At 33.7% G+C, this 17,673-nt stretch overlaps 1 protein-coding gene and 1 non-coding gene across 2 annotated transcripts; both read left to right on the forward strand.

Annotated features, from left to right (window-relative positions):
- The first annotated feature begins 10,043 nt into the window (after positions 1-10,043).
- Positions 10,044-10,115, forward strand: TRNAD-GUC (transfer RNA aspartic acid (anticodon GUC)). The gene has a single exon. It is a non-coding gene; the product is annotated as a tRNA-Asp (tRNA).
- A 1,147-nt stretch (positions 10,116-11,262) lies between these two features.
- On the forward strand, positions 11,263-12,662 carry LOC143573406 (uncharacterized). The gene is made up of 2 exons (XM_077058295.1): positions 11,263-11,497; positions 11,820-12,662. The coding sequence occupies exon 2, from the start codon at positions 11,942-11,944 to the stop codon at positions 12,512-12,514; it is 573 nt and encodes a 190-aa protein (XP_076914410.1). The 5' UTR covers positions 11,263-11,497; positions 11,820-11,941; the 3' UTR covers positions 12,515-12,662.
- The last annotated feature ends 5,011 nt before the right edge of the window (positions 12,663-17,673 follow it).

The following is a 17,673-nucleotide window of genomic DNA, read 5'->3' on the forward strand; positions in this document are numbered from 1 at the left end:
ATGGTTAGGAATATGAGCGATAGTGTCTCCTACTATTCAAACGTCGCCTTAGACGAACTAAAGATCCCAAAAGAAAGAAAAATGGAGTGAAGTGAGTCTACAAGTAGCGGTATATGGGGTTATCATAAGTGTTGGACATCTATATAGCCTTTATTTTATCTCAACTTGAAAATTATACGAGTCTTCTCAACCGAACTTAAGAACTATATTATAACACATCTAAATTATCTGAGCAAGTAACTTAAGAGCTATATTATATGTCTTTTATGACTTAAAAGTCAAACCTTTCTAAATTAACACCTGGACATGGTTTTGAGGAATAACACAGTTAATCTGGTCTATTGAATTAGACTTCTTGATTTTTACTTTATGGTTTTTCAGTAGTTGTTTATGTTTGATTTTCTTGATGTTGATATTAATATGAGAAGCACACTATAAGTTTGAATTACACAAATGGCGTCCGAAAGGCGCAAATGGCATCCGAAACGATAAATGGAGGCCCAAACGAAGAAGTGGAGGGCCAAAGAAAGAAGTGGGGGACCAAACGAAGAAATAAAGGCCCAAACGAAGAATTGATGGCCAAAATGCCTAAATAATTGTCAAAATGAAGAAATGGAGTCCCAAACAAAGAAATGGCAACCGCCACGAAGAAATGACGTCCAAAAGGCACAAATGGCATCCGGAACGAAAAATCGAGGCCAAAACAAATTATACCCTATGAAAAACTAGCAATTATATAAAAGAGTCAGTACTTGAAAAATGTATATATAAAAGAGTCAGACCAAAACAAAAATGTATATATGCCAAAACAAAATACCCTATGAACCCTCTACTTTTCACGCCATGCTTGCGGTACGCGCATATAATATATATATGTGTGAACCCAAGGGTGGGCAAAAGTGAAATTACACTAATTTTGACTTGATTTTACTAATCTCGTGAAAATAACGTTAAAAGTGTCGGAAGGTTAATCATGCATCATGTGGTGGCGTTGATAGCCGAAAGACAAGGGTACATGCACCAATCAGCCGGTGTCCCATGATTGAGTGTTGTGTGCCTTATGTCCAAGGCTTGATGTAAAGCTACTATCGAGCCGGGGGTCTCGCCGGAAACAGCCTCTCTATTCCTAAAGGGTAGAAGTAAGGCTGTCTACATCTTACCCTCCTCAGACCCTACCATAGCTTTGTTATTGATGGGATATACTGAGTACGATGATGAGTCAGTGCTTGAAAAAAAAACTGTTCACTTACCAGTTCGGTTGATGTTTGCATCTTGGCTTTCACACAGGTTTAGGGACCAATCATGAAAACCAGGCATATTTGAATATGTTTAGAGACTTCAATACATGCAATAACAAGAATAAATTTGTTTATAAAAAACTAAAAAAATTTTTGTTGTAAAGGATCATGTAAAAAATGAAATCCATGGACTTATCTATGACAGTATGAGTTGAATTGTAGTCATTGAATGATTTTAGTACAGACGGAAAATTGGAGTCAAGTAGCAAGATTAAAGTCAAAAGAAGTAAATTATACATTTCAAATTGGGTTAACATTAAAAACTGTCAAAAGTCTATCGATATCATTATATAGTAAGTGTCAATGTGAATCTGTTTACTAAAACGATTTAAAAAATGTTACATACGATAAATACCCTTGACCCGTTTGACAAATGTAACTCAAATAGACAGATTCAAACGATAAACTATGCAGTACTTCAACACATTACTTGTATGAAAGGGTTTTCAACACGCAAGCATCGATTATTAAAGCAAGAGATTTTCTTAACTTTGTTATAATATATAAATTAAAGCTATCTAAGATAAGCTCAGATTAACTGCTCGAGTATTATGCTTATCAAATGTAGCATGTATTGCAACTTCTGTTTCGGCTTAAGTTTGTAAGATTTCAACCAACCTAGAAAAACACTGTAACAAGCCGCAATGGAAGAAAAACAAACAAAAGTAGCAAAATGGGCCGGTCGAATATTGAGCAAAAACAGGTCGGATTGACCTAAAACACTTGTATATATTTAATGCCCAACTATGATTACAAATATCTTACTAATCTATTAAATCAATACAATTTTGCCACATTTCCTTCTACTAGGGTGTCCACCTAGGCCTCCATGTCATCTCATTTCCATTCTAAGACTCTCTAATATACTGTCATGTGTCATCTCACACACTATTTAAACCTTAGAATTTTCCACCATCATTTTAATCATTTAAATTTCTCTCTCTCTCTCTCTCTCTCTCTCTCGGCTTAATTACTAACTCCACCATCTTCTATATTCCGGTAATGTAGATCGAGATTAATCGTTTTCCGGTAATGGCCAACAATGTTATTTGATTTTCCGGCAAGGTAATATCTTTTTCCGGTAAGATTTTCCGATATGGTTTTATATTTATTTTAATTGTTATATAATTTTGTAATAATCTCTTTAGGTTGTATATCAAAATCCAAGATTGAATTGATATTTTGAAGTTATTACGGTTTCCCGGTAAGATTTTTGTTTTCCGTTTTTTTTGTATCTAATCTCTCTCTCTCTCTCTAACTCCACCATCCACCATCTTCTATATTCTGGTAATGTAGATCGAGATTAATCGTTTTCCGGTAAGGTTATATATTATACTTTAATGCCCAACAATGTTATCTAATTTTCCAGCAAGGTTATATCTTTTTCCGGCAACATCATATTTACTTCCGGTTATTGTAGATCTAACCTTTTTATCTTTATTTTCATTGTTAACTGATTTTTTTTAAATCAGTTTAGGTTCTAAATCAAAAACGACGATTAACCTAATATTTCTACGTTTTTACGTTTTTCCGGTAAGTTTTTCGGTTCATGTGTTATACCTAAACAATGATTGTTTTATATTTATTTGAAGTTTTATATATTCTTTTACATGTTGTTCTTCTAGGTTCTAAATAAAAGGTTTCATCCATGGACATTATCATTATTCTTTTTCCGGTAAGGCCAATAATAAATTGTAAATCAGTGGTTTAACATTCCATAACATGTAGCATTACCGCGATTAATTTTTTTTATTTCTAAAACGATTACAATTTTGAATTTTAAATTCCAAATGTAAGTTAAATTTGAAATTTGTAAATGGTAAGTCAATATTCCAAAACGTCTAAACTTACCATCATTACAATTTATTATTTTCTAAAACGATTTGATTTAAAAAGTTTAAATTTCCAAATTTAAATTAAAGTTGACTTTTTTATTTAATTGTTGGTCAAACGTTTAAGTTGGTCAAACATTTTTAAATTGTCTGGTCAAACATTAAAGTTCAATTTAACTTTAACTTAAACTTTTTAAATGGCTGATTAAACACACATTCATAATGTCTAAAATACCATCACTAAAATTTATTATTTCTAAAACGATGTAATTTAAAATTTATAAATTTCCAAATTTAAATTAAAGTTGAATTTTATGAATTACTGAGTAAATATTTCATAACATGTAACATTACCACAATTAAAATTTATTATTTGTAAAACGAATGTTAATATTTAATTTTCTCATTTCAGGTTATGTTCCCAACTTGATATAGCTAATTTCATGGGTTGAAGATTTGTTGATAAGATATCTTATTTTTTGTTTAATATTGATGTATATTTTTGTTATTATTCATGTATTTTTTCACAATTCATGTAATTTATTTAATTTTTATATAATCAATCATATATAGTTGTTGGTTTTGTCCATTTAATATATTTTAATAACAACCGATGTATTAAAAACATATATTTTTGTATCTTATATTTATCTATTTATTAATGATAATTTCTATAATTTATAATAATTATTATAATTTTAGTAATTTTGTTATTATTAATTTATTACTTTTTCTAATTAGTTGTTACATCTTATTTTGACAGAAATAATAACATTTACTCCTTACCATTTTTATATTTCAATATATTTGACTTAAAACATTATTATTTTATTATATTGTAAGATACATTATATTTTCTAACATTTACACATTTCCATCTTTTTTGTTTGACCAATGTATATGAGGCATAAATGTAACAATTAATGCTAATGGGTGTCATCATTTTGTTATGGAAACTGTAACAATTAATGCACTATAAAAATTCGAAATATTATTTGAATTTAAATTCTAAAAAAAAATATATTACAGTTGGTTATGGAAAATTTTGTTTTCATTGTCAATGTTTATTGTTTATTAGTTTCCAATCTCCACAATTTTCCTATCTTATATGTTTGACCAATTTATAATTAGACATAAATATCACAATTAATGATAATGGGTTTTTAATAAAACTGAATGTATATTTCTTTGATTGTAATAAAATAATATTAATTGTGGATCGACTAAAAAAGTAATAATTTCAAGATTACATTATGCCATGATTTTTGTAATATTTTTTTTATTTAGGATCTTTGAATATAACAAATTTCGTTTAACAATTTTGGTAAACAGATTTATAACTTAAATAACAATTTATTATATTCTAATTTAATCAAATCATATAATAAAGTTTAAAGTCATTATTTATAATTATTACTTTTTATGTGTATTCAAATTAATAATTCTAATTTCAAATAAATAAGTTGAGTATAATTTATTTATTTGTTTTTGGAATTGACTATAATGTGGGTCGGTGTTTTCTAAAATTTTTAAAGTTAATAACTTTCTTTAATATTGTTGACCGACCATTTAATATATTCTAATTTAATTCATTTTCCTAATATATACTCAACATAAAATGTCAATATCTTAAATACGTGTTTATTACATTTTCTGTTTGTATGGTTGATTCATATACGTTCGTTAGTAATGTCTTTAATAATATTCTCATTTAAATATAACAATTAATTTCCACGTTTTTAATATTTTTTTTATTAAAATACATGTATATATGGTATATATATTTTTGTATCATATTTTTTCACCTTTAAATATTTTCAAAGTCAACATAAATTTTTTTAATATTTCCAAAGTTATATGAAAATTCATTTATTGTAAATCGTTTTTATGTTTTGCAAGTTTAACAAAATATTAATGTTTTGTAAATCGTTTTTATGTTTTGCAAGTTTAACAAAATATTAATGTCATTGATTTAAAAGTTTGTTGCAAGGTTGGTCAAAACTCAAAAAAAAAATCATAATTTTTTAAAGTTGACTAATTCCAATTTTTTTATATTTTGTAACTATTTTGAAAATATTTCAAAACGGGTTGTTTTAAATGAGTATCAAAGTTGTTATGTATAAAATTACGGCCAAAAAAGATTTTTATTGATATATCTTTTTGGTTTAATGGTTTAAGTTAGAAAGATATTTTATGTTGTCGTTTTACTTTGTTTGTTGTTATATGTTATTTTGTTTTAATAATAACAACTTTATTAATGTTCAAATGTTACTCATTATTAAATATATTTATTATTGATGCTAATGTTTTATTATATTTTCATGTGGTGAAGCAAAATGAGTTTGTTTTGGTAGAATGTTTAAAGAAATTGATGGTGGTTTAATATGAAAGTACATGTTTATGTCTTTTGTTGATGTTTTTTGGTTGTTCGATATGCATTAACTTATTGTAACTTTTAACTTTTAAGATCTAGACAATGTAAATGGTTAACGTTTTGGTCCGAAAGTTTGAAGAAGTATTGTGTTGCTTGAATTTGTTGTTTAAATTTATTATGCTTGTTATGTTCAAATTAACTTCTAGTAATTTGAAAGTTTTAATATTAAGACAATGTAAACTATTACTTTTTGATTGGTATGGTGATGTGTTTAGTGACAATGTAAATCTATTAAGTTTTAATAGTTAAATAAATATTATGTTTGTTTAAATTGATGTTTAAGTTGATTATGTTTAGTGAAAATTTATTCCACCCGCGTATCACGCGAGTATATACCCTAGTTGGTACATTATTACTTAAGAAAGAAACTGTTTTCTTGAATAAAAAAACAGTTAAAACACTTATATATTTAATGTCTAATTATGATTACAAATATTGGTATTATTTTAGAAAGAAACTGTTTTCTTGAATAGAATGACTTTAGAGGGCTTACACAATATGACACACATTGGCAAATACATTATGCTTTCATGCATTCAAAATTTCATGCATACAAAAGTTAGTTCACATTCAACATAATTACATAAACGCATGCCCTTGCATCCTCTCAGTGCTCTTAAGTCTCCCATCAACCCGCTCATATATAGTAACTTCTGCATATCTCCCAAGCATATGAAACAACACTACACCTAACCTTCGCTAGGTGTTGATATGCTGAACCAATCCTCTCCGATATCAGAAGATAGGAAATCATAGCCCGGTGATGGAGGGAAGTTTTGCGAATTGCCTGATTCGCCCCCTGGTGTTTCAGAAGGCCCTGGGAGCACATGCTTTGAAGAATCGGAGGTGGTTGTATTTATGGGATCAACTTCTTCTCTCGGCGCAAAACGACCACCGGTACCCCTAGGCCTTTTCATGGCATGCTGATGGCGCGACTCATGAACATACGACTGTAAAATAAAACCAACATAGCATGTTATTTACTGTTTTTACGCAACCAAATTCATCTTTAAATCATAAAGTTATAACTCACCTTACGCTCTTTTATTAATTTCTTTTCCATCTCTGCTTTTGCACGCATATTTCTTCGGCGAAGTATCGCATGGTACTGTTTCGCATTAACAAAAACAGGGTTCGGTCCTATTTCGGGTGCCAAAGGTAATCTTGATGGCACATCCACATATTGCGGTGGAATCTACTTAGACAGTCAAAATAAATTCATGCATTGCCATTGATGATCTTTGAAGATTTACAATCATATAAAGATATATAAAATCATGTATCTTACCATAGGTGGACTGTAAGTTTCCATCATTCCTCCACCATAATATGGATATTGAGAACATCCCTGTACAAGTCAACACAACCATGAACTTTGAAGATAATAAATAATCCAAACAGAATATATGTAAACCAAATCGATCCATTTTAACCTTAACCATATAGATACTTTTTTAAAGTGGCCCGCTTCTCGGGCTCGATTGAAACAAAATGCTACCCTTTTTAGTATGATCCAGCTGGACCTGAAACAAACTGATACCTTTCTAAAATGACCTGGTTGGACTCGAACCAAATTGATACCTTTTTAAAATGGCCCGTTTTGAAACAAACCAAATTGATACCCTTATAAATTTAGTTGTTTTGACCCGTACCAAATTTAAACCTTTTTAAGTGAACCGTTTTGATCTTAACAAAAATGATACCTTTTTGAGATGACCCGTTTTGACCCGGACCAAATTGGTACTTTTTTGAAATGACCGAACCAAACTCATACTTTATTAAAATGACCCGTTTTAACCCAAACCCTTCCTGGTCCGTTACCCGACCCGACCGCTTTGCCACTGATAATATATAACCAATGATAAGGTGTAAGAAACTTACAATGTTACGCCCGAAAAAAATTATGTTGTGGGACCCGACTCAAAATTCCGGTGTTGACCGGAAGCATGCCTGGTAGTGCATGCTGCTGATGATGATAAGTTGCATTGAAGTACTGTTGCTGTCCATATATATCTGACCTCAAAAGATGGAGTTCATAATCAGTATTACAACAATAGAAACATATAACCAAATATTAAGTTAAATTCATAAGTACCAGCTGGTGTAAAAGATGGAACATTGAGTGTTGCTTGGTTTACAACATCATGATGTTCCTCGATTAGAACACAACCAGGCAGTGAATCCTGGTCTAGTGAATGGTTCACGGAAGACAAACCGAATGATGATGGTGTCATGTTAGTGAAAGACATTATGCAATAATGCAAGATTACCTGCATGCAACAATAACCAAATAAGCATAAATAATCACACAATTACATATGCATGCATGAACGATTACACTATACAAGTAATTAGTAATTAGTAAGAAACTTGTAAGCAGAAACCAAGTCTAATTATTAATGTTTAATTTGAAAGCAAGAAACAGAGAATTGAGGGTTAATAATAATAATAAGAACAATAATAATTACCGGGATGATGGAGAGAATGGTAAACTCGAGAGATGAATCGGAGGAAACTATTTGCATGTAACTGAAGACGAAACACAGCAGCAGCAGCAGCAATTTATGGGCGTATACTATCAGAAGCTATCAGAAGTAAGAAACCACGTTGATTCCATAACTAGTACGTGTGTAACTTCGGTATTTTAGAAGTGTTCACCCCAATATTTTAATTATTAAGTTATTTTATTAATAATTATTTTTTGATTTAATTTTTGTATTTTATTTATGGTTAGATTTTTTATGTTTTTATTTTACGAATAAGTTTTTTATTAATAATTTATGGTTATAACTGTTTTTTTTGCTTGTTTATGATGACATTTTTTTGTTGTTTATTTTAAAGTTGGATTTTTGTTTGCTTGTTTTATAGTTAAATGTTTTATGCTTATGATATGTTTTAACTCTTTATTGTTTATTTATGGTTAATTTTTTTTATTGCCTATTTCATTTGGCACAAAAAAAGTAAATTGATAAGCAGTGCATATGTGGGAATGTAAAAATTTGTAAAGATGTGTGTAGGAGTTGAGAGAAAATCAATGTTTTTGAATGATTTGTAAAATCTAATGTGATGATTAAACGGACACCTTTATATATTTGAAATCCTTAGCAATGTAGAGTGAACAATATGGACAATAGCCATGATCTCTCAAACTTTATATTACTAATAAATATTAATATAGAAGATATAGAAGGGCTTATGATGAGGTTCATATGTGGCCTAATGAAGATAAAGCTAAAGAGAAAATGAGTCTCTAATGGAGTGATGTTTGTTGCATGTGAATGTGATAAAAGTGTTTGTTCTTAATCTCCAAAGATTTATGGAATATATTAAACAATAAAGAGACTGTTTTTCAAGCTAATAATAAGATTACTTAAAAGGAAGCTTTTTCTAAATCAAGCTTACACGCTTGTCAAACATGTGCTTCATGGCAAACAGGTAAAAGTTGCAAAAATAAGTGACTCGGGTAACAAGCGAAAACAAGTCGAACTGGGTTGTACTGGAACACTCTTTTATTATTGTGTTACTTCCTTGAACATAATTATTTAAGAAGTTTAATGCCTTAGTCTTATAATCCGTGCATCCCAATTGACCCATCACATTTTAAGCTATTATCAAATGATCAAAACTGTTCTCTCTAGAAACAGGTAGCAAATTTGTACGTTAAAGGGTTTGTGGTTTTGAGTTTGTAACACAATTGGGGCCTAAGCCTAACGGTTAACGGTGCATGCATTAGTTGGAATATGACTCCAACTCATCAAAATGTTGAACTCACTAAGTAAAGTCATCAATATCCTTGATAAAATGTTGAACTCCACTGACTCCAACTCATCAAAATCATTGCATATATATACTAGAAATTATATATTTGACTAATCCAAGCGCAGGAAGAACATTTATAACAACCGTGCATTGTGACAAACAAAGTAAAACATGACCAATATGAGCGACATACTGTTACCAACAATGATTTTCTCCTAACCATGATTACGAGCAACATCATAAACTATGGAAGAATAAGAACGCATATGATAAGTGCCATTCGAGTCAGAAATCCATAACCCGAACTATGAGAAGAAGACCCGAGTGACTAGTGAAATACTCCGAACCCAGACTTGTCGTAGGCTTAATTGGACATATGTACTTAAGTAGCTTAATCCATTTAAGATGGGCCAAAGCCCACAAAGTATTTGGGCTGCCTATATGTCACTGGAGAAATTTGTGACATATGGGTCTGAACTCTGATCAAATAAAGAGTTAGACAAATTTCTTAAAAGAGTTTTTAAGACTTAAGAGTTGTAATAAGTTTACACCCGTAATAAAAAAAATAATCTCTTTTCTTTTATAATTATAACTTTCAACGTGTTGTTTATCTTTTATCTAATGGTCAAGTATTTACTACACATTTGAATGTGACTTCAAAAACTTGAGGTTTAGATAATACTAATAACATTAACTGAAAAGGCTAAACTTGACAACAAGGTCGTTGTAGTATAGTGGTAAGAATTCCCGCCTGTCACGCGGGTGACCCGGGTTCGATCCCCGGCAACGGCGATATCTGTTTTTTTTACCATATTTTGCTGTAAATATTTCCAAAGTTAAAATCAACATCCCGATGAACAGCATTCATAAAAGCAGTTCCGAAGGTCGTCAGCAAATAATGATACTTTACTGTCAAGAATTTAAATACGTGTCCTTTTTTTTTCCTTACTCTGTATTTGTTACCGCTCTTAACATCTACTATCGAGTCTTGACCATCACAACTTGAGCTCATCTTAAAGAAGATTTGAGCATGCATAGCTCGGAGATATTAGGAACAAACAATGTCCACTTAAGCGGGCACAACGTACCTTTGTCTTTCACTTCTTTGGCATCATTTTATTAGCATTCATGTCAGTGTTATAATTTGTTATGATTCATTATTGTTGATTTAGAATCAAGAAACACAAGGTATGATTAATTGGAAAAAAAATTGGTTTGTATGAACTTTAAAGTTAGTATGAAGTAGGATAATTAGGAGAATGAACAAAAATAAAAAGATAGCTTATATAACTTAGTAAAAATTTCCAAATATAAAAGTGGGAAAATTACATAAGCCGCAATTATGACTCAATTTTATAACTAGCACCACGTTATCGTCCCCGTCAAAATTCACTTGAACTACTCCAAATACAACTCTAGGACCCAAACAAGGGAAACACTGACTTAAATAACTTAAATTAGGTTGGCAAGAGGCTTAGAAAACCCCCAAAGGCCCAAATCGTCATATGTTGTTCCAATGACCACTCTTCAGTTAATATTTTAATATATATATCAAATGTAGTGTGTATTGTTTGTAGCCAAAACAATTACAAATTTACAACCATGAGACAAATTTCTGGTACGTAAAACTCAAAATTACTTTTAAGTAATAATGAGTTAATTCAAGTGAAAATGAACACACACTTAAGACAGTTATTGATTTGGTTTTTGAACTCAATACAATATAAGTTCATAACTTTATAACTACTTTAGAACACATCTTATTACCATCTTAATAAGTAAAAAAACTCATACTATTAGACCGTCTTAACACGAAAATAATAACCATAGTAAATTCTCGATAAAACGAGGTAAAAATAAGACACATACTTCCTAAAATAAAAATGTTATCAAGTCAAATGCTTTCAATCAAGAACAATCTTTGACTCAAAATCCCCAAAACTACAAATCTTGTTAAGACCACTTGTTCCACCATTGACTTAACGTAGACTTCTCTATCAAACAATTAATCTTCATCCACATGTATGTATAACTGTATCCCCAAACACCCGTACACCTTTCGTCTACTTTCACTCAAATCACCAAACTTTTACTCAATTCAATTCAATTTCAATCCAATTCAATAACCCATCACCCATATCTCAATACTGCTTCAAACCCATTAAAAAAGGTTCGTTCTTGCTCTTCAATTCGGTTCATAATCGGATCTTTTAGCTTTATTACTTTAATTCCCACATGGGTTTTGCTCAGAATCAAATCTTTATTAGTTTATAGGTATCTTTATTATGTTAATTTCAGGGTTTCTGTTAATTTGGTGCAATTGCTTAATTTTTTGATTTTTTCTTGATTTGTATCATAATATGTTGAATAATTGTATTAATTGTGGTTATGCTTTTGTCAATTATACTAAGTTAGTGTTTTGGATTGTTGTTATGATTATTGTTATTATGCTATTACTAAATTTGCCCAATTGCATAATTTTAGGGTTTTTAAAAGAATTTAAAAATTTGGGGAAAATGATTATGTCACATATTTAATCAAGTGATCAAAGATGGCCAAGTGTTAGATTGGGGGAATTTGGAGATACATCTTCTGCTTTTGGTAACGGGTTTTCGGATATGATGATAAACAATTTATGGGTGTATGATTTCAACGTGCTCGAAGAATCACAAAGCTATCATGTTTCGGGGTTCCCGGTTCAAGAATCGGATTCGAGGTTTTTGGTTGATGTGAATCAAGACAGGGAGAACGATGACCCGAACTCGATGAAAGTAGCGGAAATGGTTGAGTGTAAAGCGGATGAAAAGAGGGTAAAAGGTTTGCGGAGCAAAAGATGCAAACGGATGGTTTTCGAAGGTTTGTGGAAGTTTGCGTTAACTCCGTCTATGGATGTTTACGGGTCGGTTGATAATCAAGAGGAGCATGATCTCGGTGAACGCGTTTTCAAGAAACGAAACGGGGAGAATCTTGAAAACAATGATTTAGTTTCTGAGTCGATGAGTATAAATAGTGTCGGTAGATGGTTGGAAGATGTGGGGTTCGGAAGATATGCGGGCGTGTTTGAAATGCATGAGGTTGATGAAGAAGCATTGCCTTTGCTTACTCTTGATGATTTGAAGGAAATGGGTGTTCTTGCTGTGGGGCCCAGAAGGAAACTGTATGCTGCAATATGTGGACTTAATTGGAAGTAAAGGAAAAAAGAACCAGACATGTTAATGTAAGTAGTATGGTTTTTGGACATGTTTTGTGAACATTTTTTGGTTTTTTTTGACTGCTGATAGTTGTGTTTTAGATATAATAGAGTGAGATGTGAAAATTATATTCAGCAAAAAGAAACTTGTTACAAAGAATTTGAAAATAAAAACATGTAAAACTGTTTGATAGTTTACATGATAAATTGAAGATTTTTAGGTGGATCATAATTGTATAACACCACATATCTAGCTTTAGGCCTGGTTCGGGTCACATCGGCTTTCATGTCAATACAAGTTCGGAGCGAAATGAGTCGGGTCAAAACGGGCCACTTGAAAGATTATCAATTTGGTTTGGGGCGAGTAGTCAGTGGCGAAGCTTGGGCCCTAAGTATACTTCGCCTCTGCGAGTAGGTATTAAAACAATTCACAAACGAGGGGGGGGGAGCTCAAAATTTGATAAAAAATGGCTAAATTTACACTACACATAAAAAATATCGGGCGAAAACGGGTAAATTTACACTACTACGCAAAAAACCAGGGGGACCGGGGCCACACTGGGCCCTAAGTATACTTTGCCTCTGCGAGTAGGTGGAGACAAACATGAACATCGGTGGTGCTAACTCATTTGGACCTTTTTTAAGTTAACGAGTTTTATTGCACTTGTCTGTTTTAAACCATTGTCTAATTTGATGTGACTTAAATTGACGTGTTAACTGATATGAGGTCACCCAAATTAACCCATATTCAATTTATTTTTGCTCATTTCAACTCATTATTTGAAGAGCGGGTCAAGATTTCAACATATATCTAGTTTTAGTAAAGATGTATTCTTAGACTAGATATTTAGAAAACATAAGAAAATACAATCATATATTCATTCACTATAGAACCAATTAATTTTAATAAATCGCATTAAGAGAAAAAGAAAACATTGTTAGATCAACTTATGTATTAGAGTTTATGAAATATATAGAAGTGTTTATATAGTGTTTCTAACACTTTACCTATAAAGTGCTATAAATGGTTATGTATTGAATTATATCGGCGTTTGCAATATATAATCATTATATGTAACATCCTAAAATTTTTATATGATAAATAAAAGAAAGTTATGTTTAGTAATTTCACGTTTTAGTTATTTAATGTCGAGAAAGGAACGGGTCATGGGCTTAGATTACGTAAGATGGGTTAAATGAGAATGGGCCTTGGGTCCGTGGGCTCGAGAGATATAAATACCCATCCCGAGCCCAAAATACCATTTCACTAACTCCCTTTCACACCCACACCCAAACACTCTCAATTCTAGAGAGAGAAACTAGAGAGAGAAAGTTCTCAAATCACAAATCCGAGTTCACAATCTTGTTCCTAGTCGTTTTTGGTAAGTCCCTCTCGAAAATCATCCGTTTTCATAACCATTTTCGGCCTCAAACCGAGCAAAAACTCCCATTTTCGTAACTTGAGTTTTCGGGTCAAAAACCGCCTTGTTTTGGTGTCAAAATGCAAGCTTTTGTGTTTAAAAGTACTAGGAATCGATAGCCCTTTCAATCCCGAGCATTTCCATGTCAAAAACTTCGATTTTGGGTCAAAAATCTGGAAAATCTGGAAAACCCGTAGTTTTCTCCGTCGCCCAGCTTGAAGGAGTCGAATCAGACTCATTCGATCGAATCAGTCGATCGAATCAGTCCATTCGATCGAATGTGTAGATCGAACAAGTCCAGTCGACCGAATAGGGAAGCAACCGAACGGTCTCCATCTTATTCGACCGAATGAGCTTCATATCCGACCGAACGAGTTCCTATTCGATCGAACAAGTGCCATGTCCGACCGAACGAGTTTTCCCAACTGGTTCGATCGAGTGTGTGTCTAGTTCGATCGAGTGTGTCTCAGATTCGATCGAATATGTCCCTATTCGATCGAATCAAGCCAGAACCAAGTTGTTTCCAAGATTCGCCTGAAGTGAAGTTCGTTTATGAAATAAATTAAAAACCTAATGAAAAATGTGTTAAGGCGGTTATCGAAAATGAGTAGTGGTAATAGTAGTAGTAGTAATTGATATGTGTAAATATTATACAGTTAGCCGAGCCCAGTTAAAGAAAGGAATTACAATCAACGGCGAGCGTAACAGGATCCAGGTGAGTTTCTAGCCCCATTCCTTGTTATGTTTTCGGGGCTGTGTGCATACTTGATGTGTTGTTAATACATTTATCCAAAGTGATAAGTGTATGCCATAGGTGATATATGTGATATGTATGAATGATTGCTTGATGGTTCGTGAACGATCTTCGGATATTGCACGTACTGTCAGGTTGTAACGTTATAAATATGGCAAGTATGATATGTATGTTTATGTGTATGAACGTAAGGAAGTTAATAAAAGAAGGAAATGACGGTTGTATGGTTGTATGGTTACGAAAGGGGTACCGAGCCCTAATAATACTCGAGGTATGATGTATGGTTGTATGGTAACGAAGAGGGAATCGAACCCTACTAATATTCGAAAACATGGGACCAGACCCTAATAATATCTGTGGTGTTAGGGACCAGACCCTAATAATATCTGTGATGTTAGGGACCAGACCCTCATAATATCTGTGATGATAGGGACCAGACCCTTATAATATCTGTGATGATAGGGACCAGACCCTTATAATATCTGTGATGTTAGGGACCAGACCCTTATAATATCTGTGATGTTAGGGACCAGACCCTTATAATATCTGTGAGGTTATAGGGCGAAAGGCTCTTTAAAACGTATGATTATGAATGTAAAGAAAGTATGTAAGTAAGAAAGAAAGTATGTAAGTAAGAAAGAGAGTATGTAAGTAAGAATGAAGGTATGAGTACTTATGTGTGTATGAAAGAAAGTTATGAGGTTAAGTACGTATGTATGTAACAAGGTATTGTATGGTAGTGTATGATTAACTAGAACTCACTCAGCGTAGCTGACTTTTAGTATGCACGCAGGTGAGTAGGATGAGACAGCTGGCTTGAGTGGAGGACACATGGCAGAAGACTAAAGCCTGGCATCTGAAGATCCGATATGTTTTATAAGTTACGTTTTGATTTTGAAAGACAAGAGGAATGTTTAAAGACATGATTATGAATTGATATGTAATGTTTTATGAAAGTTTTATATTCCGCGTAAAGATTTTAATTAACTCTGATATCTAGAACTGTGTTTATGAGTAAATCCAACACGAAAGTAGGGTTACCGGTAACGGGGCCTTACAAGTTGGTATCAGAGCAAAGTTCGAGAGATTTAAGCATCCTACATGCTTAGACTCGAACAGAGAATGGGATTTAAGTAAGAAAGGAAAGAAGATGCCAGTTCAAGAATGCCATGTGTCGCTCAAGCAAGATCAGTAAAGGTAAAGTGCATGATTAAATGATGTATGTTAATAAGAAAGGATATGTGAACGATAGGGATAGGAATAATTGACTGTTTAAATTGACAAACTGCTTAAGTAGAACCAGCACAAATAGACTCATAAAGGGAAGTGTATATGACACGGAAAGTAACGTGATCAGCTAATCACAACTGGCCACTGTTATTACCTGTTAGCCTTACTATCCTTGTACTAGATAGTTCCTTGAGTGATGATGTTTGTGTTTTCTCATATAGGATACTGATGGCTGGAGCTGGAGAATTTGTTGAAGCTGGGGGTCGCACTGGACGTCGTGGCAGGCCTCGTCTTGTCCGGCAACCCTCGGTAGAAGAAGCTTCCCACACCGAAGATGAAGGAAGCGCAGCTGGAGGAGACCAGAACAACAACGAGGAAGTTCAACTTAGCCCTGCAGTTCAAGCAGCCATTGTTCAGGCTGTAGTTGCTGCTGTGAAGAACCTGAATCCCGAAGGATCTGCTGGAAGCCGTGAACGAACTGCTGAAGGAGCGGGTGGTGATGGTAGAAGGGATGGGGAAGGTGAAAGAGGGGCCTCGAGTGGGGGTAAGTCTGTGAAAGTCGATGATAGGAGAGGAGGACAAGGTGGGTGCAGCTATAAGTCCTTCAAAGGTTGTGACCCGCCTAAGCTGACTGGTTTAGGAGACGCAATCGCTACTCTCCAGTGGATAACCGCTATGGACAAGGTTATCCGCATTAGCGAATGCCGTCCCGACCAAGCTGTGGGCTATGCTACTCAGTCATTCATAGATGAGGCTATGTATTGGTGGGAGAGTGTGGAGCAGAGGAAGACCCGTGAAGAGATCAAAGGGATGAAGTGGGAAGATTTGAAAGAGTTGGTAATGAAGAAGTTCTGTGCAGATGCCGAGGTTGAAAGAACGGAGATGAAGTTCCAGAATTTAAAAGCCGGTATGATGACGCATCGTGAGTATACCACGGAGTTCAACCGACTATCTAGGTTGGTGCCTGGCATGGTTGACACTGAGGTCAAGAGAATCAAGTGTTATGTGAGGGGGTTGCCACAAAAGGTCCGCATGTTAGTCAGGGCGATTCAACCTGCTACTTTTGATTCGGCTGTTGGACTCGCGGAAATGGTCTATGCTGACGTGGCCGCGGATGATAGGGTGGAAAGGGACGAAGAGAAAGAGAAGAAAGGGGTCACTCCTGCTAAACGACCCGGTACTCAGTTATGGAACTCCAGGGATAAGAAACAAAAAGTGTGGGAGAAGAGATCGTGTAAGACCTGCGGAAAGAGGCATGGTGGTGAGTGCAAGTGGGGTAAAAGTTCTAATGTTTGTCTCAAATGTGGAAAGGCTCATGGTGGAGAATGCAGAATGGGGTCGAATGCCTGTTATAAGTGTGGGAAGGTAGGGCATTATGCCAATGAGTGCAGTGCGAAGCCAGCATGTTACAAATGTGGCAAGACAGGCCATATGTCAAGGGAGTGCACTGAAGGTGTAGCTGGAGGTAGTGGAAAGAAGGATGCCGATCAAGCTAGGCCCAGAACTAGAGCCTACATGCTGACCCAGGAACAAGCCAGGCAGATTCCGGATGTCGTCACAGGTACGTTTCTAGTGAACGATGTTTCCGCTTCTGTATTATTTGATTCTGGTGCGAATAGAAGTTTTGTAGCTACGACGTTTAGTAAACTAGCTAAAATGAAAGGCTGCCGAGTGTCTGAAACTTTTGTAGTAGAAACCGCAAGTGACACTTCGGTGAAAATAACAAAAATGGTGAAGAATTGTAAGATAGAGTTA

The sequence above is a fragment of the Bidens hawaiensis genome, unplaced genomic scaffold (assembly GCF_021521415.1).
Source record: "Bidens hawaiensis isolate Kalapana, Puna unplaced genomic scaffold, B.hawaiensis_p1.1 tig00026411_1, whole genome shotgun sequence".
Classification (NCBI taxonomy): domain Eukaryota; kingdom Viridiplantae; phylum Streptophyta; class Magnoliopsida; order Asterales; family Asteraceae; genus Bidens; species Bidens hawaiensis.

What these genes read in the sequence shown, in the direction of transcription:
- LOC143573406 (XM_077058295.1), top strand. Translation starts at nt 11,942, where the DNA reads ATGATGATAAACAATTTATGGGTGTATGATTTCAACGTGCTCGAAGAA.